This window comes from Balaenoptera acutorostrata, chromosome 9 (genome assembly GCF_949987535.1).
Source record: "Balaenoptera acutorostrata chromosome 9, mBalAcu1.1, whole genome shotgun sequence".
Classification (NCBI taxonomy): domain Eukaryota; kingdom Metazoa; phylum Chordata; class Mammalia; order Artiodactyla; family Balaenopteridae; genus Balaenoptera; species Balaenoptera acutorostrata.
The window spans coordinates 82,207,122-82,230,858 of NC_080072.1; the positions used below are offsets into that span (position 1 = coordinate 82,207,122).

Sequence of the window (23,737 nt, forward strand, 5' to 3'; positions counted from 1 at the left end):
GGAAAGGTCACTCTAGAGGTATGTGGGAGAAAAATAAAATACCCCTCAAGATGAACCTAGAAACCAAAATCCAAAATAAATGGGGAAAAAATCTAATCCTAGAAAAGAGAATGAGCAAAATCATTAGGTCAGTCAACATCTGGTCATTTCATTTATTATTACTTTTGGGAAAATCTGATAAAAAATGTTAAAATGTTTATTTTAGTTTCCTTAAACAGTTGTAAGAAAGAATAACTTTCACTAAAAAAATTATCAGAACTTACAGAATACAAACAGGCAGAAATAATACAGTTATATGTAGGTGGATGTGAAAACCACTCAGTAGTCTTGGAGATGAAAAAATATAATCTTTAAATGAAATATTGATAGATTAAATATACTCTACATTAGATACAATTGAAAAAGACATATTGGAAGTTAGTGCTAAGGAATTAACTCAGAACTGATCACAAATGTAAAGTGCTAAAAATATGAAAGAGATATTATCAGACATAGAGGATAGTTTAAGGCATTCTATCCTACTTGTAAAAGGATTTCTACTATAGAACAGACAGAATGGCAGAGAAGCAAAATTTGAAAAATTAGTTGCAGGGATTTTCCAGATTTGGAAAATGATGAGTTCTCAGGTGAAATGAACATGCAAAGTACCAAAAAAATTAACTAGAAGTATATTCAAGTTCACACCTCGTTACACTATAATGAAACTATACAATATCAGGGTTAAAGTGAAAAAATCTTAAAAGCTACCAGATAGAAAAGTTAGAGTTCCAACCAAAAAAAATACAAAAAAGTAACATCAAATAGATTACTCATCAGCTCACTAGATGCCAAAAGGCAATGGAGTGAGTAATATATTCAAATTGATGAGGAAAAGTAATTGTTAACCTCAAATTTTATTCCCATCTAAAATATCATTCAGTAATGAAAGCAATAAAAAGATATTTCCAGAAACCCAAACACCACAAGGGCTTACCACTCTCAGAACCTCAAAGAAGTATTAAAACATGAAAGAGAAAAGCCATAGAGAAAACAATATATACCAAAAATAATAGTGAGCCCCAAAATTACAAAATAATTTAATTTTAGCATGTAATTAAAATTAAGTATTGACTGTAAAATATAACTTTTTATTATGTTTAAACTAAAACTAAAACTCTAAACAGTAATAATTAGATTACAAATAACATGCTAAAATAAAATCCATGTCATGATCAGAAGTACTGAATAACTAAGAATTCATTAGAAAATGTCACAGTTAGTATTCAAAAGATATGGTTAAAAGCTTAAAAATAGATATGCAATCCATTAGCAGAAAAGGAGAAAAATTAAACAAAAAGAAATAAAGAGGAAAACTATATATTAAATATACTGAAAATAATTTCAAATATATGACTAATAACAATAAATATAATTTTTTAAATTGAAGTATAGTTGAGTTACAATTTTGTGTTAGCTTCAGGTATACAGCACAGTGATTCAGTTATATATATATATTTTTTCAGATTATTTTCCATTAAGGATATTAGTGAATATAGTTCACTGTGCTATAGAGTAAATCCTTGTTGCTTATCTATTTTATGTATAGTAGTTTGTATCTGTTAATCTTATATGCCTGCTTTATCTCCACCTCTCTTTCCCCTTTGGTAAGCATAAGTTTGTTTTCTTTTTTTTTAATTTATTTTTTATACAGCATGTTCTTATTAGTTATCTATTTTATACATATTAGTGTATATATGTCAATCCCAATCTCCCAGTTCATCCCACCACCACGCCCCCCCCAACTTTCCCCCCTTGGTGTCCATACGTTTGTTCTCTACATCTGTGTCTCTATTTCTGCCCTGCAAACTGGTTCACCTGTACCATTTTTCTAGATTCCACATATATGCTTTAATATACGATATTTGTTTTTCTCTTTCTGACTTACTTCACTCTGTATGACGGTCTCTATGTCCATCCACGTCTCTACAAATGACCCAATTTCATTCCTTTTTATGGCTGAGTAATATTCCATTGTATATGTGTACCACATCTTCTTTATCCATTCATCTGTCGATGGGCATTTAGGTTGCTTCCATGACCTGGCTATCGTAAATAGTGCTGCAATGAACATTGGGGTGCATGTATCTTTTTGAATTATGGTTTTCTCTGGGTATATGCCCAGTAGTGGGATTGCTGGGTCATATGGTAATTCTATTTTTAGTTTTTTAAGGAACCTCCATACTGTTCTCCATAGTGGATGTATCAATTTACATTCCCACCAACAGTGCAAGAGGGTTCCCTTTTCTCCACACCCTCTCCAGCATTTGTTGTTTGTAGATTGTCTGATGATGCCCATTCTAACTAGTGTGAGGTGATACCTCATTGTAGTTTTGATTTGCATTTCTCTAATTAGTGATGCTGAACAGCCTTTCATGTGCCTCTTGGCCATCTGTATGTCTTCTTTGGAGAGATGTTTATTTAGGCATAAGTTTGTTTTCTGTGTCTATGAGTGTTTGTTTTATATACAGATTCATTTGTATTATTTTTTAGATTCCATATATGTGATATCATAATATTTGTTTTTCTGTCTGACTTATTTCATTTAGTATATTCTTTAGGTCCATCCATCTTGCTGCATATCACAGTATTTCATTCTTTATATGGCTGAGTAATATTCCATTGTATATGTATACCACATCTTCTTAAGTCAGTCATCTGTTGATGGGTACTTGGGTTGTTTCCATATCTTGACTATATAGTTCTGTCATGAACATTGGGGTGCATGTATCTTTTCAAATTAAAGTTTTCATCTTTTCCATATATATGCCCAGGAGTGAGATTGCTGGATCATATGGTCACTCTATATTTAGTTTTTAAGGAATCTCCCATTCTTCACAGTGGTTGCACCAATTTACATTCCCACCAACAGTATAAGAGGGTTCCCTTTTCTCCACAACCTCTCCAGCATTTATTATTTGTAGACATTTTTATGACAGCCATTCCGACAGGTGTGAGGTGATACCTCATTATAGTTTTGACTTACATTTCTCTAAAATTAGTGATATTGAGTATCTTTTCGTGTGCCTGTTGGCCATCTGGGAGTCATCTTTGGAGAAATGTCTATTTAAGTCTTCTGCCCATTTTTTGACTGGGTAGTTTGTTTTTTCAATATTGAGTTGTGTGAGCTCTTTGTATATTTTGGATATTAACCCCTTGTTGGTACATTGTTTGCAAATATTTTCTCTCATTCCATAGCTTATCTTTTCATTATGTGATGGTTTCCTTTGCTGTGCAAAGCAAACATTTAATTCACCATTAAATCCAAGTTAAATTCAAGTTAAAATCAGAAGTGTTCAAGAAATTCAGCATTGTATATGAAATAAATTAATGACTTTAATCCTGTTTTTAGTGAACAAAGTCACGACTGTTACTGTTGCTAACCTTTTTTGAGTCTCACCTCAAAGAATTGATCGATGTTATAAATAGCCTTTTCAAAATAGGTTGGGGTCATGGTAGTTAGTTATTTGGAATATATTTATGCATTTGTGGTTGGCCTGATACACACTACCCCTTAATAAATGGTTTTGAAACTATAAACAAAACGAAATGTGTGTGAGGGGGTTTTTTGGAGTTTTTGTTGTCATTGTTGTTTTGTTTTTTAATTTTCTTACTTTTGCAACTGCCCCTCTGTTTCAGATGTTTTAATCAGAGGTTCAAGTGTGAATAACATTCAAGTAGAGATTATTTTCCTTTTGTTTTAATGATTTTATGCTGTTCCTATTCTGTTAAATTGAAAGCTATGCATTTATAAGCAAAACAAGAATAGTTAGAGGAAATGGTATTACAGCAAGAGATGCACATTTAGATGCCTTTCACTTAATTATTTGCTTTCAACTCAAATAGTATATTTGTACAGATGTCAAGAGGCAGTCTCAATGATGCAGTTCTTTTAAAATAATGTAAACAGACATAACCCCTATGGTTACCAAAGGGGAAAGAGGGAGACAGGGATAAATTAGGAGTTTGGGATTAACATATACACACTACTATATATAAAATAGATGACCAACAAGGACCTACTGTATAGCACAGGGAGCTATACTCAATATTTTGTAATAACCTATAAGGGGAAAGAATCTGAAAAAAATAGATATATATGTATGTATAGCTGAATTACTTTGCTGTACACCTGAAATTAGCACAATATTGTAAATCAACTATACTTCAATTAAAAAAAAAGATTAAAGTAAAAAAAAAGAGAGATCAGATGTTGATATAGTTAATATTTTCAAATGTCTCTCTTGTGGAAATAAAGAAAATACTGGAATTCAAAAAATGTCTACTTGAAAAAATAAAATAATGTAAACAAATGAGCTCTGATCTCAGTAATTATTTCTTTGCATCCAAGGGATATGTGTCATGCACAATAAGGTACTAATGACTAAAATAGACTTCTAACAAACTTTTAATAGAAAAATATGAAGTTTGCCCCACAAGTATATATGTAAGTATAAATAGCATTTTAATATGGCTTAGCATTTAAAGGGGGTGAAAAAGAGAGTGGAAGTACAGTATTGATCAAATTAGAAAGCATGCTCTAACACATCACCTAGCTCTTTGATGTATAAATGAAGTGATGGATAGACTCAGTTATCTAGGACAAATTTGGGAAATATTTTGCAAAATTAAATATAGGCAAAAGTTTTTTGATGGAACTTATTTAAATAATTCATTCAAACCTTATTTTGCCTTATTTAAATGGATACACTATATGAAATAATTCTAAATGTCTAGAAATTTGAATATGGATTAGATTAAATGAACAGTAATAGCTAATACTTATTGAGCACTTGCTGTATATCAGGCAATTTTCCAAGTATTTTAAATATAATGTTAGAGGGGATTTCTTATTTCCTGCTCCTGTTGTTTTTTTCTACGTGGAGGAATATTTACTAATGTTCATACTCCTAGACACTCTCTGCCTTCTACCTGACTCCTTCCTTTCCAGGAAAGGTGTCACTTTATCTGACTGTGAGTTTGAGTCAGAAACCCAGGGCTGAATACTGTGCCTTCCTATGCTTTTCTTTTGGGTGTACACATTCTGCTCTGCCCCTTCAAGGCAGTCTCTGCACCTGGTGCAGCTGGCTCCTTAGCTTAGTACTGTCATAACTAGAAGTTAAGCCTTCCAAATTCTTGTGTTTAGTATTGATATTAGCAAATCCATTTGCCTGGAGACCTGTTATATCCTCCAAACTATCTTTTTCAGTAATAAAGGTAATGTTTTGGGCCTACCTGCTTTTTCACCTTCCATTGATGCAGAATTCCAGATGGAACAAGGGTACCATTTGTTGATACTACTCCAATCCCTGATATATTATCATTTTATTATATAAACAACAGGGTATCGCTTTTTGAAGTTCTTATGTTTTCATTTTTTTTACTTTAGATTCCAAAGTAGGGGAATGATAGAGGGTGTAGAGAGAAAAGGACAGATTTAGAAGATTTTATTGGAAATGGCTGGACTTGATAGTTGATGGCATGTGGGAAGTTCAGGAGAAGGAACCAAGAATGTCTCCCAGGTGTCTGATTAAACAACTACATGGTCAGTAGTGCCAATTACTGAAATAGGCTCCAGAGAATAGTATTTCTCACCCCTCCTACCCCTTGATTAGAAGAGGAAAATAATGAGTTTATATCTGTATATGCATATTACATAGTCAAGTTGTGACACTATCAGTGGGGACTACTTTTACAAATTTCTGTAAAGACCAATTGAGCGCAAAACTCAATGAAATTTCTAGAAAAGGCCTTAGAAGAATTATCTTGCAGAGATTTTCTAGCACTGAAATTAGCAAGTACTCTTTAAATTTTAATTTACATTTCTTCAAGGCAATACTTCAGCAACCCCGAAGTGGCCTGTATAACATCACATTAGTGGTATAGTTGAAAGAATATTGAACTTAGGAATTCAATAATTCTATTTTTATCCCAGCTCTTTCACTGACAAACAAGTTGCTTATCTTTTCGTGGTAAAGAACCCTACTATAAATTTAGCTAATCAGAACTATTTGTTAAGGCATACTCTACTAGTACCTCCTCGTCCCTAAACCATTCTCTAGTTATAACTGAAAATGATTTCAACACTTCCAACTTAAAGTGTTCCCTTGACTCTAAAATTCTATAATATGTTAACTTAAAGGGTACTATACAGTATTTATAAGATTGTTTACACTTTCTATCAAGTATAAATTGTGAGACTATAGATGGGGGTCTGAATGCAAAATGCAGACTCTACGTTTGTTGCCTTTAGATAAACTCAGGGTAGATTAACACTACAGAAATGAAAAGAATGAACACTTTTAAAGAAGAAATATGAAAGTAATATTACCAAAATAATTATATTTTTATTTTCATAATTTTTAAATTTACACTAAGGTTAATTTAGAGTAAGAGATTAACTCTTTCTCCTTTTTTATTCTTCTTTCAGCTCTGCATGACATGTCAAGAATTTTTTCATTAACCTTTCCGAATTTTGTTCTATTTTTTAGAAGATGATGGAATTCGAAGCAGGGAGCACATGTTCTTTATCTCTAGTATGCTTTTCTTTCCCCCTCCTGGAAAATGAGTAACTTTTTGGCTTTTGTCATTATATGTCTATTAATCTAAAGCCAAGGCATATGCAATTATATAACTGAGGACATTTGTTAAGTCTTTTTTTCCAAAATATTTGCTAAAATTGAGGATTCAGCCTAAAGGAAGCTCACAGTGAACATTGGTTCAGGTCTTCACCTTCATTATTCTCAAACAAAATACCATGATCTTTGTTTTCACATTGTTTGGAATGAATAGTCACAATGGAAATTGTTGCCTTTCTTCTGAAGATATACTATAGTAACTCCTGCCGTTTCAGCCTTTAATGCATATTTTAATGGTTTATATGTTTCTATGACAGATCAGTGGCTTATTACTGGAAGGATGCAGTTTTGATGGAAATCGACTTTCTGAAAATCAGCATGATTCTCCTAGTGTGTCATCAGTTCTCCCTTGTTTTATGGGCTGGATTCCACAGGTAATACATTTTTAACAGGAACAAGTTTTAATTTAATCAATTCATTTTTAGATTTTATCTTTTCAATAAGATATAATTGGCCTATGAATTTTTCATTCACTTTCTAATCTCACCTGCATTTGAACAAATTTACAGTCAAAATATTGTGTCCTTTATAATTTTTAAGATGTACAGGACATTTAAAAAGCTTCATTTTGTTATGGAAAGAATAACATTATAGTGTTTAATTTCTAAATAAGTTATAGTCTAATAAGAAAAAAAGCCTTAAATGGTAATCTGAACTACCACATATTGTGTTCCTATTATTTTCAGCAGTGTGCTAAATGTTTTATATACTTTACCTTACCTACTTTTCTGAGTAGCCCTGCAAGGTAGATATTATTAGTCCTATTTTCAAATGAGGAAATGTGTGTTCACATAAGTTAAATGGCTTCCCTGTAGCTTGGCATGCAGAAATCAAAAGCATCAAGATGTTAATACACATCTAATACCATGTCACTATGCTGCTGATTGGCAGATGAAGAAAACTATCTTGACAAAGGCTTATTCGGTTAACTTCTTCCCTTTTAAAACCTTCAATTTTTTTTTAAATAAATGTATTTATTTATTTTTGGCTGCATTAGGTCTTCGTTGCTGCACACGGGCTTTTCTCTAGTTGCGTCGAGCAGAGGCTACTCTTCATTGCAGTGCACAGGCTTCTCATTGTGGTGGCTTTTCTTGTTGTGGAGCACGGGCCCTAGGCACGCGGGCTTCAGTAGTTCTGGCACATGGGCTCAGTAGTTGTGGCTTGTGGGCTCTAGAGTGCAGGCTCAGTGGTTGTGGCGCACGGGCTTAGTTGCACCACGGCACGTGGAATCTTCCCAGACCAGGGCTCGAACCCGTGTCCCCTGCATTGGCAGGTGGATTCTTAACCACTGCACCATCAGGGAAGTCCAAAACCTTCAATTTTTGAAAGAACTTTCAACAATGGAACTTGAGGGATATTTGCCTTTAAAATAAGAGGTAGTTGTAGATGAAACACATAACTTTTACTAAATGTAAGTAAGAATACATGTGAATAAACTTTAAAGTTTTGATTCTGTATCTAATCACCAACAAACTATTTCATATACTGCTTACTACAAGAAAAATGAGTTTCTAGTTGTGAAATACTTCATTGAATTTTCCAATTATTATAATTCTTTTTGTAAAATAAAAAAATCCAAAGCATCAGAATATTTATTTTAAAATAAAAACTAATAAAGCTATAATTAACAGTTATTGCTCAGAGAGCTATAAGAGCATCCTCTGACCTAAAGGAACATACATTTCTGTGAAACTCGCCATTTCCACCCCCCATATAAGCTTCATTTTCTGTAGTAATAGAGTGACAGAGAAGGGAGAAGAAGTTGAAATCATCTTTATTTTATTTCTCTCTGGCTATTGATTCATGTAAGAAATTTGTATGTCAAAAAGTTGGTTAATTATGGATTACACACATTAGGTGTGTGGACCAGATCGAAAGTTCTATACAAAAGTTAAGGTTAAAATTTGCTGGGGGTTATAACCATAATATATAAAGTTGTATATGATGACAGAGATGAATTCAAATGAATCCAAATTATGTGAAGTGTTAATTCTCTGGCAAACAAAATTAAAAGCCATATAATGACCTTGATGGGGGAAAAAAAGGTAGGACATGTATAAACTGATTCACTTAAGGAGAAACCCCAGCAATAAAAATAGAGCATGGAGAATGAGTAGGCATAAATGCAAAAGAGAGTGACCTAGAGCAATACCCACATAATTGACCACAAACTGAATGCAAATCAGGAATGCAATGTTGTTATGAACAGAAGCCAATCTGTTAACTGGGTTGTATGAAAAGCAACATAACATTATAAGACTTGGAATTTATCCCTCCACAGTATTTTACTTTGAGTATGATTTCTATCCAGTTTTATTTACCACACTTTAAAAAATCAGGATTGGAATAGAAAGCTAAAAATAATTTAATTTGAAAAATATCTCATGCAAAGAGAGGTAAAATGAAGTGGAATATTTAGCCAATAAAAGAGATGGCTCAAAGATAATATGAATTTATTATTTTTATAAAAGAGATTTCCCCCAAGGCTTTTGCACTTTTTCCTGGCATGTAATGGAAGGATTTAAGATGCTTCCCCACCTCTTTTTTTCCCCTCCTTCCTTTACAGTGAGCCTCTTCTTCCCATATAATCTTACTCCTTTGACTGCCTCTCCTAGATCAGCTAAGAAGGAGAGAATATGAGGTATATTGCTAAATGTTTCAGAACATGAAATTTTGGAGTCCAGCAGTCTAAATTCCACTCCCAGCTCCCAAACTTATGAGCTGGGTGATTTAGGGCAAATTACCTAACCTCATTGAGCCAGTTTCCTCATTTGAAAGTGGAGATAATGATGTTTCTGTATGACCATGTTGAGGAATAAATAAGGTCCTGTGTCTGTGAAGTACCTAGCCAGGGCGTCATACACGGTAAGTCTAATTTATCCTGATGCCAATACTTTTAAATGTTTTTATAATAGTATAATAATTAACTTATTTCATATGGTGCTTTATAGTATACTAAGTGCTTTCAATCATCATTAGATACTTAAGTTCCTATATACCATATTCTGAACCCTGGGATAACAAAAATAAACAAATCTCTTCCATCAGAGTCTTCTGTTGAGTAGAGGAGCAAACGGGTAAAGAAACTATTACAGTTCAGAGTTACAGAAGTACAATTATGGAGGTTTACATGAAGTGCTTTGGTAAATGAAGGAGACCTCAGCTCTATCTTGTATAAGCAGTTAAGGGAAAGTCAGATTACCTCACAGGGAGAGGAAACAGCTTCTCAGGACTGTAGTCACAGTAGAAGTAAGAAAAGTTCAAGGACAAATTCAAAAATGGTAGGGGCAAGGCGTTCCATATAGAAGGGGAAGTATATTTAAATGCATAGAGATACGAAAAGAGTTTAGGTTATTTGGGAACTGCAAGTATAGTATATCTGGAATGTACTGGAATGGTTCAAATGAAGAGTGGTTGGGTATGTGGTCAGAAAAGAAGACTAAGACCAAGTACGACAAGCCATGGAGCCATGCCAAGGAGTTTAGACTATCTTATGATCATAGAAAGCCATTGAGAGTTTAGAACACGTGTGTTGTAAGATCAGATCCGTAGTTTTAGAAAAGCAGTCCAGCACTGAGAGAATTGAGGTTTGACATAGGGTGAAATACAATCACACTTACCTTTCATTGCAGTCCTCTGAGTATGGTAGAGTAGTTTTTCTCTCTGTTTTGCTGAGGAAGAAACCGTGAATCTGGTAAATAGAGTGATCTGTTATGGGTCCCCCAGTAGTAGCACTAGTGTTCGAACAATAGCAATGAGCGTTTATTTGTATTGATTATGTGCCAAGTACTGTACAAACTGTTTAGAATACAAGATAGTTAGGCTTTCCAAAAACATTTGAAATAGGAATTATCATCTCCATTGTAAACTAAGAAAATGGAAGTTTAAAAGATGGTGTAACTTGACCAAGATAAAGATAACATAGTTAATAGGTAAGCAACTAAGTTTCAAATCCAGATTATCTCTCTTAAATCTTACGCCTAATACTGAGCCAACCTAACAGTATAAACCAGAGTTTGGAAAACTACAGGCCACAGGCCAAATCCAGTACGCTGCCTGTTTTTGTACAGCCCACAGTCATGGGAGCATGAATGACTTTTACATTTTTAAATAGATGAAAAACTTAGAAAGATAGTACTGGGTTGGCCCAAAAGTTCGTTCGGTTTTTTGGTAAGATGTTACAGAAAACCCCGAACGAACTTTTTGGCCAACCCAGTATTTTATGACGTGAAAATTATCTGAAATTCAAATTCCAGTGTCCATAAAGAAAGTTTTGTTTGGAAAACAGCTATGCCCATTCATGTAGATGCTTTCAGACTACTACACTAGAGTTGAGGATATAGTTGTATCCAAGACCATATAGCCCATAAAATATTTACTATCTGACCTCTTACAGAAAAGTTTGCTGACTCTGTATAAACTATCAAACTCTCCAACTTCTGCTTGAGTTAAGCACTATTTTTGTTCAAGAAATCACTTTTTTAGGGCAACTATAGTGGTTTTTAAGAAGTTTTACAGAATTTGGTGGGGGGCATCAGCATTTTAACGCATTTTTACCAAGAGGGAAGGAACGAGCATAAAATCGAAGGAAGCATCAACATCAATTTATATAAACAAGTAAAAAGAATTACTTTTGCCACTTACTCTTACAGCTACTTTATTGCAGAAAGTTCAGAATCCTTTGATAAGCTTAGATAAAATAATGGAGTTCAGAACTTGGGTGACTGAGTCCTTTTAGGCCAGAAGAAGGTTTTTCCACAAATTATTTCGATAATATTATCTGACACCTAAAAGTCCTGAATAGCTTTATTTCAGCAGAAACATGCCAGACAACTCAGACATTTGCACAGCATTGCTAGGAGGTACATAGCACCTACATTTTTTTAAAGAGCATTTTAGGTTGCAGAAGACTGAAGAACTTTGAGATTTTTTAATATGTGGTAATACTTAACAAAGGATATGAACAACAAATTCTAAGGCTTTTATTGAGGGGAGGGGGAGGTTTACCATTGTTTCTATTATAAATGTAATGTACTTTGCCAGTTAACAAAATTAGAATTATGAATGCTCAAGAATTAAAAGGAAGTAAAATGCTGGTGCTAATATTTTCCTAGTGTGTCTGTTTACCATTATCTATGTGCAGGAAGTTAATATACCTACATTCACACTGTTCATTTATGCGTTCATTCATTCATGATGCAGACTCTTAAGGTTCTTCAAGTTCCAGCTCAGTACTAAGGGTTAAATTAATATAGGTACAATAAGATTTCCTAGAGGATTTTACCCAAAAAGGCATTCGCTTTCTCCAAAGCACTTCCTAAAAAGTGTTTGACACTGCATTATTCCATAATGGTTCTCTGAAAAATTGTTCAGTAAAATTTAAATTTGGAAATTCATGATGTATTTGAGGATATTAAAAACTCTGAGAACTCCCAAAATTTACTTAACACGCAACCCTCTTCATGCACCTACACCCCACCCTCCATCTGGATCTATGTTCCACATAACATAGTTTGGGAAACACTACTTTATGAGGTAGATCAGTCTTAGATAATGTCCTGTTCTGACATTCCACAAGAAGTCAGTTTGCCTTTGTTCTATTTTTCCAATAAAGAGTGTTACTTCGGGTTTATCAGCCCCACAGTAACATAGAAACCCTGGACCAGCCTGAACCCCACAGGCCTACACCTTCCAACAGTTGCCACACTGACAGTACAACTTCAGAAACAATTTCATTCTCAGGGAAATTATGACTCTATAATGATTACACAAGCCACTCACAGTAACAGTCTTTTCTTTACGTTAAAGTATTTTCACCATGTATATGAAATGATATATGCTGAAAACTCTGCCTTGTATGCACTCTGGTTTAAATATAATAAATATTTAATTAATGTCTTTTCTATGTGACAGTTTTTTTTTCTTAAGAACTTACTATGAGAGCAATGTTGTTAGCATTGTATTATTGAAAAATAGAGGGAAGTATTTCTCTACCAAAATAGAGTAGCTAGACATTCTTGACAGAACAAAGTCTTTCAAAATATTCATTGTTGGCAAGTTGTTTTGTTTCCTGTTTTGAGATAGTTATTTTTTCCAGGGTTGCATTACTAATAATGCCACTTTTACATACATGAAACCTCTGATGTCCTAACATCTTCTTTTCTAAAAAAAAGTAACTGTTCACTGACTTGGTTCATAAACATTCAGAAAGCATATGTTAGAATAAGTTAGTTGGACTTTATGCATAAATATATTTCTGATGAGAAAAATATTTTAGTTTGCCCTCATGTGTTTTATTATAATGAAATTTGAGTTGATATCAGCCAAATAGTTAACATAATTAACCTGGATAATTTGGGGCTTTTTTGTTTTCTGGTGTTGTTTTTTTTTTTTTTTTTTTTTTTTTAATTAATTAATTTATTTATTTATTTTTGGCTGTGTTGGGTCTTCGTTTTTGTGCGAGGGCTTTCTCTAGTTGCGGCGAGCGGGGGCCACTCTTCATCGCGGTGCGCGGGCCTTCTCAGTATCGCGGCCTCTCTTGTTGCAGAGCACAGGCTCCAGACGCGCAGGCTCAGTAGTTGTGGCTCACGGGCCTAGTTGCTGCGCGGCATGTGGGATCTTCCCAGACCAGGGCTCGAACCCGTGTCCCCTGCATTGGCAGGCAGACTCTCAACCACTGCGCCACCAGGGAAGCCCTGGTGTTGTTTTATTTTGTTATTTTCTTTGGTTTGTTGGCTAAGTGATACCAAATATCACCATTTGCCTTTGTAAATGTCTTCTTTCACATATTAGCATATTGCCTTCTATTTGTAGTACATGTATACTTTTAAGCCACTTTCCCTGGGGCATGGGCATGAGCATGAGTAATCATAATATATAGATTTTTAATTATTTAATTTTAATAATGTCAAACCAATTTGTTTACATATAATATAATTGAATTATTTGAAGTTTTCCTAATATATCTCTATTTTGCATTAACTGAGCACTTAGTATATTTATTAATAGTTATTAATAAAATTTTAGTTTCATCCAAATATTTCAGCCCAGCAGGGTCTGTGCTTTGTCTGTTAAGATAAATATATTAAAGAGGGAATTGTGATATAAGAATTTAATTCAGTTAAACAATATAAAGTTTCTGTCTGCATAAGGTATTGTGTTAAGTGTGAGAATGCCCAAGTACTTAGCTCTATTACTTTGATCATTTATTTATTGGTGACATAAGGGCAAGTCCATTTAACTTTTTTTACAGGAGGTTGTAACATTTACCGTTTATGAGATTTTAAGCAATGACAAGTAAAATTTTAAGAAGCAACTGTGGTACTTCCCTTTTAAAACACTGTATGTTTTGCTGGAAAGATTTGTACACTCACTTTATAACAAACAAAACGCCTACAACCAAAAGCAAGTTTGGAAGGGTTTGGAAATATATACAAAAACTGGTAAATTGATAGTGAATATGCAAAGAATCAACTTTGCATTACTCTTAAATTCCTAATTTAAAGAGAAAATTGCTTGGCATTAAAATGAAGAGATATAGAGAAAATCTTCTGAATAGAAAGGAATAGCATTATAAAACATTTCAATGTGATGTTTTCATTTTTGACCATAGAAGTTATGGGAAGCAAATCAAATATAGGGTGGCAGAGGAAGATAATTTAAGACCTTTTCTAGGATTATAGACATACATAGATTCAGATCATTTCAGTTCAACAAATATGTAATGTTTGTCTGCTCTTTGCCGAAGAATTTAAAGGCAATACCAAAAGAAAGCCTACACTAGGTTATTAACTTTAGGAATGGCTAAGGAGTTATGAAAATTACAGGAATTTGTGAATCCTAAAGCTTTGCCATTTAAGCAGAATTGGAGAAGAGGGAAGAGATTAGGCAGTGACTAATAATGGTTGAAAATTCTCTTTACTCCAAACTCTGTATTTTTCTGAGGCCCAACTCAGGATTCATTCTCTCCATTAATCCTTGTTAGGTTAACATATCCCAGAGTAGTGGTTTATTTTGATTTTCTTTAAAATACTCATTTTGCCAAAAATTATATTCTAAATATTTGATGTGTATGTTGTTTCTTAAACTAAATTTTAAGCTTCAAAGAAGATTATTATTTTCTCTATTTGGGTATATATTGAAATGCTTTGCTTTTATAATTCTAGGTACAATATTAGCACATAAATGCTGTTAAAGAATGGATGAGTAACTGACAGAATCAACAATACAAACATAGAGGAAAATTAGAAACATTCAGGGCAGATGGTCTTCTTATCTATTTGGGTAATGACTCTTCATAAAGAATGAATTTTCTCATATGTCAATCAGGTTACAATTTAGGAATTTTAGAAATGAATGAGTTTTCAAAGGGACTTAACTTATTTATATCAAAGACTTAGAAAAGTTAGAACATTATTTTCATGTTGGGGGGGTAGAGAAAAGAATTGGAAAAGACAATCAAAATTCCATATAATGCCCACTTAGACTTAAAAATAGAATGCTTTAAATTTCTTCATGAAGGAAAAAAGAAATATTTTTATTTCTCTCTATCCTTGCACCATCCATGACCTGTAGTAGATGGTAAAAAACTTGGACTTTTTTTCTAATTGATTTGAGAATTAGTAGGAATTTGAGGATTAGTAGGAATTAAAGAAAAGTTATGCATTTGTAGTCCTTATGTGAATAAATAATGCTTTGTATTTGAACTCCTTAATAATACATCATTGGATTCACCCAACATCCCATTAGGTGGACCAGTGTTGTTTATGTTCCTTTTATGATAGGGAAACAGATGCTCAGAGAGTAATCTACTCTCTAGGGTCAGGAGCTCCTAAACAAGCTAATGCCAATTTTTTTTTTTTTTTTCAATTGTACTACCTATGGCAACTTTGCCACTTGCTTAACTAGGTTACCATGATAAATTCTTCATGGGTTTCTGATTTGTCACTTGTAAAATTCTAGAATGAGTCTAACTTTTCTCTTAAGTTTCATTCTAACTCTAAAAACTAATCCATTAGTTGAATAAGATTATATAAATTCAATAAAAACATGAATCCTAAATTTGAATTGGAATTACTATTATGAACTTCTGATGTTTTTCTTTAAAAAAATACGTATTTCTAAGCTTCAGTCACTGAAAAATCCTAGAAGGAGAATGATAGATCATTCCTAGCACCCAGAATATGATCTCTAGTACCATTTCTCATTAAAGGAACCAAGGATCCTCAGAGTAATGACTAATTTTTGATTTCTGGGACAGCAAATATACAAGGTGAACTTACAACATCTTGACATACTAGAAGATAAGAAAGCTACTGAAGACTACTAGGGACATATCAAAACAAAAACAAAAACCCTCAGGAGCCAGCCTAATGAGTTCCCACTGCACAAAGATTGACATTTTGAACACCAATAAGATAGTGATTGCATTGCATTGAAGCACATTGAACATGTTTAAATCCACCAGTTCATAATGATACTTAAAAAAATAGAGGGTGCTCATTGATCACCTTTACAGTATGCTAGGGAACAAATGCATTATTTTAAAAGCATGTAAATAAAGGGAAATTAGATAGCATTTATTCCAGCCTTTCCTATATGAACTGTACCTCATGGTAATCAAATGATTGATAACTGGAAATTCCTCTTTATAGATTTGTTTCTGCCTGGAAATGAAGGGATGTAGAATTAGATTATCATTTTGTAATCTTAAATATAACTAATGATCATCAATGGCTCCTAATAGCTAAAAAGAGACAGCAGACTTTATATGCCTCTTGATTGAAGTATACACTACTACCTATGCAGTGTTTTTACCAGAAATTGAATCTGAATCTGAACTTACCTCCAGACCCACTTTACAAGAATACAGGGAACAGAAGAACATGACACCATGGGAATGTAGCCAACAAAAGTCAGAATGTGGGAAACTCTTTGGTATAGTTCTTTAGCAAACAATTACAAGGAATAAAGGAGAAAAAATAAATTTAAGAGAATTAGGAGACATAACAAACCTCAAAGTGTGGGCTTTATTTGAACTGTGGTTCTTACAAAAAAATCTTTTAAAAATTATGGGATAATGGCATAACGGGTATAAGATGATATTAAGGAATTATTGTTAATATTTTTATGTGATATAGTATTTTGATTATATTTTTATATTTTATTTATAGACATATATTTAAATACTTATAGATGAAATTTTATAATGTGTAGGATTTGATTCAAAATACTCTATTATTTGGGGCTGAGGGAGGTTATAAATGAAATACAGTTGGCCATGAGCTGATAATTGTTGCAGCTGAATGATGTGGGTTTATTATGCTAGTCTTTATTTAAAACATTTCATAATAAAATGTTAAATATATTTTATTATTTGGGAAGATTTTGTGTTTGTATCTTTGGTTATCTAATGATCTGTTGCAACACAGTATATTGCTGTATTTTAAAACAAAATTAATTCTTTTTAAACAGGGTGCATATGGTCCATATTCCCCTGATGAGTGCATATCTTTGCCTGTTTACACGAGTGCTGAAAGGGATCGTGTGGTGATCAATATCGACATTCCATGTGGGGGCAGCCAAGATCAGTGGATTCAGTGTGGAGCAGCTCTATTTCTCAAAAATCAGTAGAACCTAATGACAATAAAAGCTGTCTTAGCCAAAAGAAACATTTATTATTTAAGCTTTAAATAAAATATGTGGTCAGTCCACATTTGAAGTGTTAGTTCAAAATATTAGCATGTAGTTGTCCTGTGTTGTTTATCTCATTGTGTTTTTATTTTAATGGGTAATAACAGCACCCTGTACCTTTTAAAGTAATAACTTAATGGAGTCAATGTTAAAATAGCATATTCCCTATATAATATTAAGTATTTCTGTGAGGCAGTTCATTTTTCCAGTGGCTCAAAAATTTAATGTTTTAGCTAAGAGTTTTTAAGTAGTGTATTTAAGGAATCAGTAATAAATATTTTGGCTATTATTTCTGTATCATCATTATTTAATAAAATATAAGATATTATTAACGTTTCAGTCTTCCATGGTTTTATATATATACATATATGTATATATATAATATCTTTAAACATTGAAGGAAGTATTATATTTAAGTTAAAATATACAGCATCTCAAAGTAATGCAAAAGAAATGGGAAATAATAGCGCAGAAACCAGGATAAGAATTTTACAAATAGAATAATTAAATGATGAAAAGGTTATAATTTCTCATGTATATGGCTTTCCCATGTGTTTCTATGAAACAGTAAAATTCTACAATGGCTGAAAGCTTAAATAAACAGCTAGAAAAGGGAAAAGCAGGGAGGAGTATTCAGGGAAGGTGTTTGTGGGCCATGTCTGGAAATGTCACACATCATTTATGTTTATATTCCATTAGAGAGAACTTAATCACATGGCTACACCTAATTTCTAGGGTGGTGGGAAATAGAGTCTAGCTGGGTGCTCATAGAAGGGGAGACTGGAGAGGCTAGCTAGCTCTCCTTGCCACATCCCCATGCAGAGGAGAAAGCTCATTCCTCAAATGCCTCCAGGACAAAGGCATAAAATGACTGAAAACTAGTAAAGACACGTATGGCCTTTAATTGGTCTTCTGACTCCAAACCTTGTGCTTGTGAATTATAATACTTACAGAAAATAACATGATCCAGACATTAGCCAGATCCCAGGAATACAAGGATGAATAACATACTATCTCTGCTCTTGAGAGATTTCAGAGCTGATAGGACAGTGAAAGGTAAAAATAATATCCCTGTCAATGCTGTGATATTAATATTGCTATACAAGCTTTTCTCTTGGTTACTATTTTTTTATTGAGGATATAATACATAAAAAGAAAAAATATATATAGAAAAAAATTACAGTACAGGAAATCCATTATGTGGCACACCAGCAAAGGGCTATAGAATTCCAGAGGATGGTGTAACTAATTCTACTTGCTATATGTGGTGTTTAATCAAAGCTTGGCTAATTAACTTTTTCTTTCTTTCTCTTTCTTTCTTTTTCTTCTTTTTTTTTTTTTCCTTGGGAAACTTACTTTGAAAATTTGTTACAAAGGATAACAAACACATTTATTGGTCTTCCAAAATGAACAAATATTAACATGCTGTGGTGTTTACTTTAGATTTTTTTCAAGAAATTTTAAAATTTTTAAATAATTTCAAAACCAGTTGAAGCCCTTCATGTTCCCTTCTGCAGCCCCATTTTCATCTTTACCATTTCAGAGGCACCCACTAACATGTATTTGTTGTGTACACAGGCCATTAGTATTATGGCAAAATGTTTGACCAAAAACAATATAGGAGAGTTTTTTTTCAATCAGTGGGAACTCCAAGGAAACTACCTAAAACTTTAGAAGAACACACTATCTGAGATTCTCAATCAGTAGAAGCAACAAACAATAGTTTTAGATTCCCAGGGCCCACAAGTGGTGGAATGGCCCAATCAGGACAGGGATTTTCAAAATAAAAACCTCAGCAAACCAAGAATAGAAGGGAACTTATTTTCATGGATGGTGGATATCTAGGAACAAAAACCTATAACAAAGATCATTCTTAATGGGGAAACAGAAGCATTCTCTGCTTATCACTTCTATTCAACATTGTTTAGAGATCCTAACCATCACAGAATGACAAGAAAAACAAAAGCAAAAGCAAATAAGAGAAAAATATGTTCAGGAGGAAGACATTAGTACTCCCTCCCTCCCTCCCATCAGCCCTTTGTTCATCTTTAATTTTTGCAATCTTTAACACATGCACATACAAAAATAAAAGTTTAAGAGCAGAAACTGTGAGCTTAACTGTGTTAAGCATTTCTCAAGAATTCTTTGGAGGTTTTATTTTTTATTCTGAGACTTTCTGCTGTAACTTCTGAAAGAGAGGTGGAGACTGATGTAAGAAAACAGAAATGACAAAATCACTCCAGACACTTGAAACAGCTTTTTCCATTTGACTTCCATTCACTCATTTCCATTTGTCAAAATAAAGTGTGGGTGAGTTATCACTTCCCACCTATCTCCTCAGAAAAGCGTGAGTACAAAGGAGTCCAACCAGTAAGGCAACTCCAGAGCACATCCAGGGCAAGACTGAAGTGGGCCCTGGGGACACACAGGAAAAATAGACAATGAAGTATATTAGACTCAAAATCAGCCATCTTATCCCTTGTTTTTGGCCCTCTTACACGTTAAGCATCTTGAGAGCAGGACGTGTACTTTTCATGCTTTTATTTCTGGTATTTGTTTACATTGGAGCTCAATAGATATTTGTTGAATCAATGACTAAAACTGCTTTCAGATGACTTAATCATGGGATTTGTCTCCAATTTATTTTAGATTGTTCCCAAAATCAAACCCACACTCAAAGAATGTGTATTTCCCATTATTAAGGATAGTTGAAGGCTATCCAAAGGTCCTTAAGGAAATCTGAAAGAGAAGTTCCAAAAATATCTGAGCAAGGGTAGCCTCATTTTTCCTATGTGATAATCATGAAGAAGACGACTACTTTGGATGTGTAGTCATAAATCAAATTTTTTTGGAAATGAAAAGGATGATAGAGACTTGCTGGATTTTTGTGTATGTTGTTTAACTTTTGCTTTGTAGTCCTACCTTCCTAAATGCTTTACTATTCCTTGTGAACTTGAGATTTTAACTTAACATTGCAGCTAGGAGGAAAATTAATTATCAAAGTTTCATGAGTGAGGTGGATTTTATGATGGACACCAGAAAGTCTATGCTGTAAGGAGTAGAGGTAAACATGTCAGGGTCCAAAAGCTCAAACCAGTTCTCCTCAGTTTATCTGAAGCCCTTCCAAATGTTAATACTGGAAACCTCTCACTGAAAAAATGAACATTCTCAAATAGTTAAATCATTGGTAGAAGCACAGGAAAAATAAACCCAAGCTGAGGGGAATAAAAAGCCTGTTGAGAATAAATGTCTCTACCTGTGTTAATATTTTCCATACATGTAGACCTAACAATCAGCATTTTTTTTTTTACAAAAGAAAAGGGAAAAACAAGTATCAACCAAAGTACTGTGTTGTAAGTCTCATTACTTCTGATTATTCTATGCCTAATCTATCCTTCCCCCCTCCTTTCCAGTTCCTAAGAACCATTTCAAAAGCAATTAAATCAATAGAAACTTAATAATGTAAAAGCAGAGATAGGAAGGTGGATGGACAGATGATCTTTGATATCTCCTTGTTTTAGAAGTGGACTAGTTATTGGTTAGCAAAATAAGGGTAAAGAACAAAGCATAAAGTTTGTGTTTTATGGAACGCTCACAAGGGAATGAAGATACCAATTTAACCACACAAAAAATAATGGAATCAGATCATAGCCTAAATATAAATTTTGAATATTTATAAAGCCAATGACACCCATGTGATTTTGGAAGCTAGCTTTATTTCTATTTGAAATAACAAATGGTTATTCAAATAGGAATTTATTTGAACAGACCTAGTTCTGCTGTAGTAGTTATATCCTTAGCAATGCTGTGGCTGCTAACTGGTTTGTAATTTTAAGCACAACTCTTTTCACGTTAGAAACTGCTACTTATCATTCTCCCCTATTGCCATGATAATACAATGTTTAACTTGGTACTCAGAATAAAAACTACAATTCCTCATTTCCCTTATATTCAAGTGTAGCCATGTGACTCACTTCTGCCCAAAAGATTGTGAACGCAAATATCATATGGCAGCTTCCAGGAGCCCTCCTTATAGGACATGATCAATATGTCATTTTCCCTCTTCATCTCTTCCTCTATTCTGCCTGGCACAGGGACACTACCATCTTGAGACGTGTTTATAGCCACAAAGGGCAGAGTAACAACATGGAAGGAACCTGGTTCCTTATTGGAGCATAGATGCCGCCCCTGAACCATTTAACTCTGATTTCATTTACTTCATTTATACAAGAGAGATTAAAAGCCCTAGATGGGATATAAAAAAGCCACTTGGCCAGTGGTATGGACAACTAGAACGGGACTGACTGCCCTCAGACAGTCCCTCCAAAGACAAGGACTAGACTCAGATATTCAAACTGAACTGAGAACCTTGAGCTGGAAGCACTTACAACCTGTCGTCTCCGACTGAGGCAGGTCCCACCTGGGTAGGCAACAGCTGTAACGAACACTGTCTTTCCAGAGACACCAGAGGTACCTTTGGGACTGTTCCCCTTATGTGGAATTCAGGCATTAACCTGCCTCTCTCAAAAGCACTTGTACCTTTGACCACTTTTTGGGTGGTCATAGGAGAGCTGCAAGTATATAAAGAAGCACCACCAGTAGGTCATTTTATTCCTCAGACAATTGCAGCCCTTTTTCCAAAATGAGTCTACCTTTGGTTACTTGGTGTAGGATAACTGCTTCATTATATATGCTCCTTGTGGACAGTTTTCCCTGTAAGGGGAGTCATCCAATTAAAGAAGGTGGTAGGCAATGTGTTCTTGACTTCAGCTGTAGTGATCAATGACATCATCTCGGCCCTAGAAGGCATTCAGGTCAGCCTCAACCCACCGTCCAATGGTGGTTTATCTCTGGAATACTATTTGCTTATTAATTATATGATAATTAAAAAAGAAATGCTTATAATGTAATGCTAGTGAAAAAAAATGTAAAATATCTTACACAGTGTAATTTTTTAAAGATTTTTTTGATGACCATTTTTAAAGTCTTTATTACAATATTGCTTCTTTTTTATGTTTTGGCTTTTTGGCCACGAGGCATGTGAGATCCTAGCTCCCCAACCAGAGATCAAACCCACAACCCCACATTGGAAGGCAAAGTCTCAACCACTGGACCACCAGGAAAGTCCCCAGTGTAATTTAATGTGTAAATATATGTATATGGCATATCTCTGATTTAAGAGAGAGATATTTAAAAATATTAAATGAGTAGAATGATGAATGATAGGTAATTTTTGCTTTACACTGGGTATATTTTTACATTTTTCAAATGTTCTGAGAATGTATTACTTTCATAATTAAAGCAAAATACTAGTTTTTTTAATTAAAGGAAATAAATAAAAATGTAAACTTGAAAAAAACAATGTGTAAACGTTAGCTTTTCACATTCTGAGATAATTCCTTTCAGAGTCCCTTTATTTGCAAGCTTTCTAGTCTATTTATAGTATGTATTATTATAGAACTTAATTTACTCAACTTTTTATAATCTCAAGGGTTTATTGGGATTTGTATATAATTGGTGTTTGATTAAATTATTTTAGATCAAAAACAAAGATGGCATTTCTACCTTGGCATATAGCTGCCATCAGATATATATGTAATTTTAAAGTTTAATATCTGTAATAATGAGAGAAGTGATGAGTCAAGGTAAAGTTTAACTGAAGTCAATTTAAAGGCTTAGATTTAATTACAGAGTGGCAAGAGCCCTGGACGTGGAGTTAGGACACCAAGCTGCCAGTTTTAAGCTGACCCCATCACGTTTGCCAAGGTATCATCTGATCCCTCTGAGCTTAGGTTTCTTCGTCTATGAGATGTGGATCACTATTCCCATTTCAAAGTGTGATTTGAAGAGCAAATGAAATGTCATGTGATAACATTGTATGAACTAGTATAAATTTAAATTTAAGGTATTGTTATGTCATGTTGAGACTGGATGTGAATTTAAATGCTAAGATAAATTATATCACAGTTTTATATAAAACATTAATTCACTACTTAGAAATAACAAGCTGAGAATGATCTGATTATAATAGTCTCAAGTTTTACACTATCTGGTTTATTTGTTATTATGTTTCCAGTGTTAAAAGTCCATTTTGTTTTCACAAGATGAACCACAGTTTAATCAGAACACTGTCATTTGCAGCATTTTGTTCAAAACCAACAGTCTGTATATGACCAATGTATAATAACAATAATAACTAAGGCTTAGATAGCAATGATTACATGCTAGGCACTGCTCCAAGTGATTGATAGATGATAGAAAAATAGATGATAGATAGATAGATAGATAGATAGATAGATAATTATATTCATTTATTCGTTTATGATGCCCATTTTACTAATGAGAAAAATAAGGCCAGGTTGAGTGACGTG

General features: G+C 33.6%; 1 protein-coding gene across 2 annotated transcripts in view; it reads left to right on the forward strand.

Annotated features, from left to right (window-relative positions):
• The window catches only part of DYNC2H1 (dynein cytoplasmic 2 heavy chain 1), a 367,349-nt gene extending 349,655 nt beyond the window's left edge, over nucleotides 1–17,694 (forward strand). For both annotated transcript variants that reach the window (XM_007191229.2, XM_057552950.1), the window contains 2 exons: nucleotides 6,932–7,048; nucleotides 17,148–17,694. In XM_007191229.2, the coding sequence (XP_007191291.2) occupies nucleotides 6,932–7,048; nucleotides 17,148–17,306 (276 nt within the window). In that variant the 3' untranslated portion in view covers nucleotides 17,307–17,694. The remainder of the gene's footprint in view (nucleotides 1–6,931; nucleotides 7,049–17,147) is intronic.
• The last annotated feature ends 6,043 nt before the right edge of the window (nucleotides 17,695–23,737 follow it).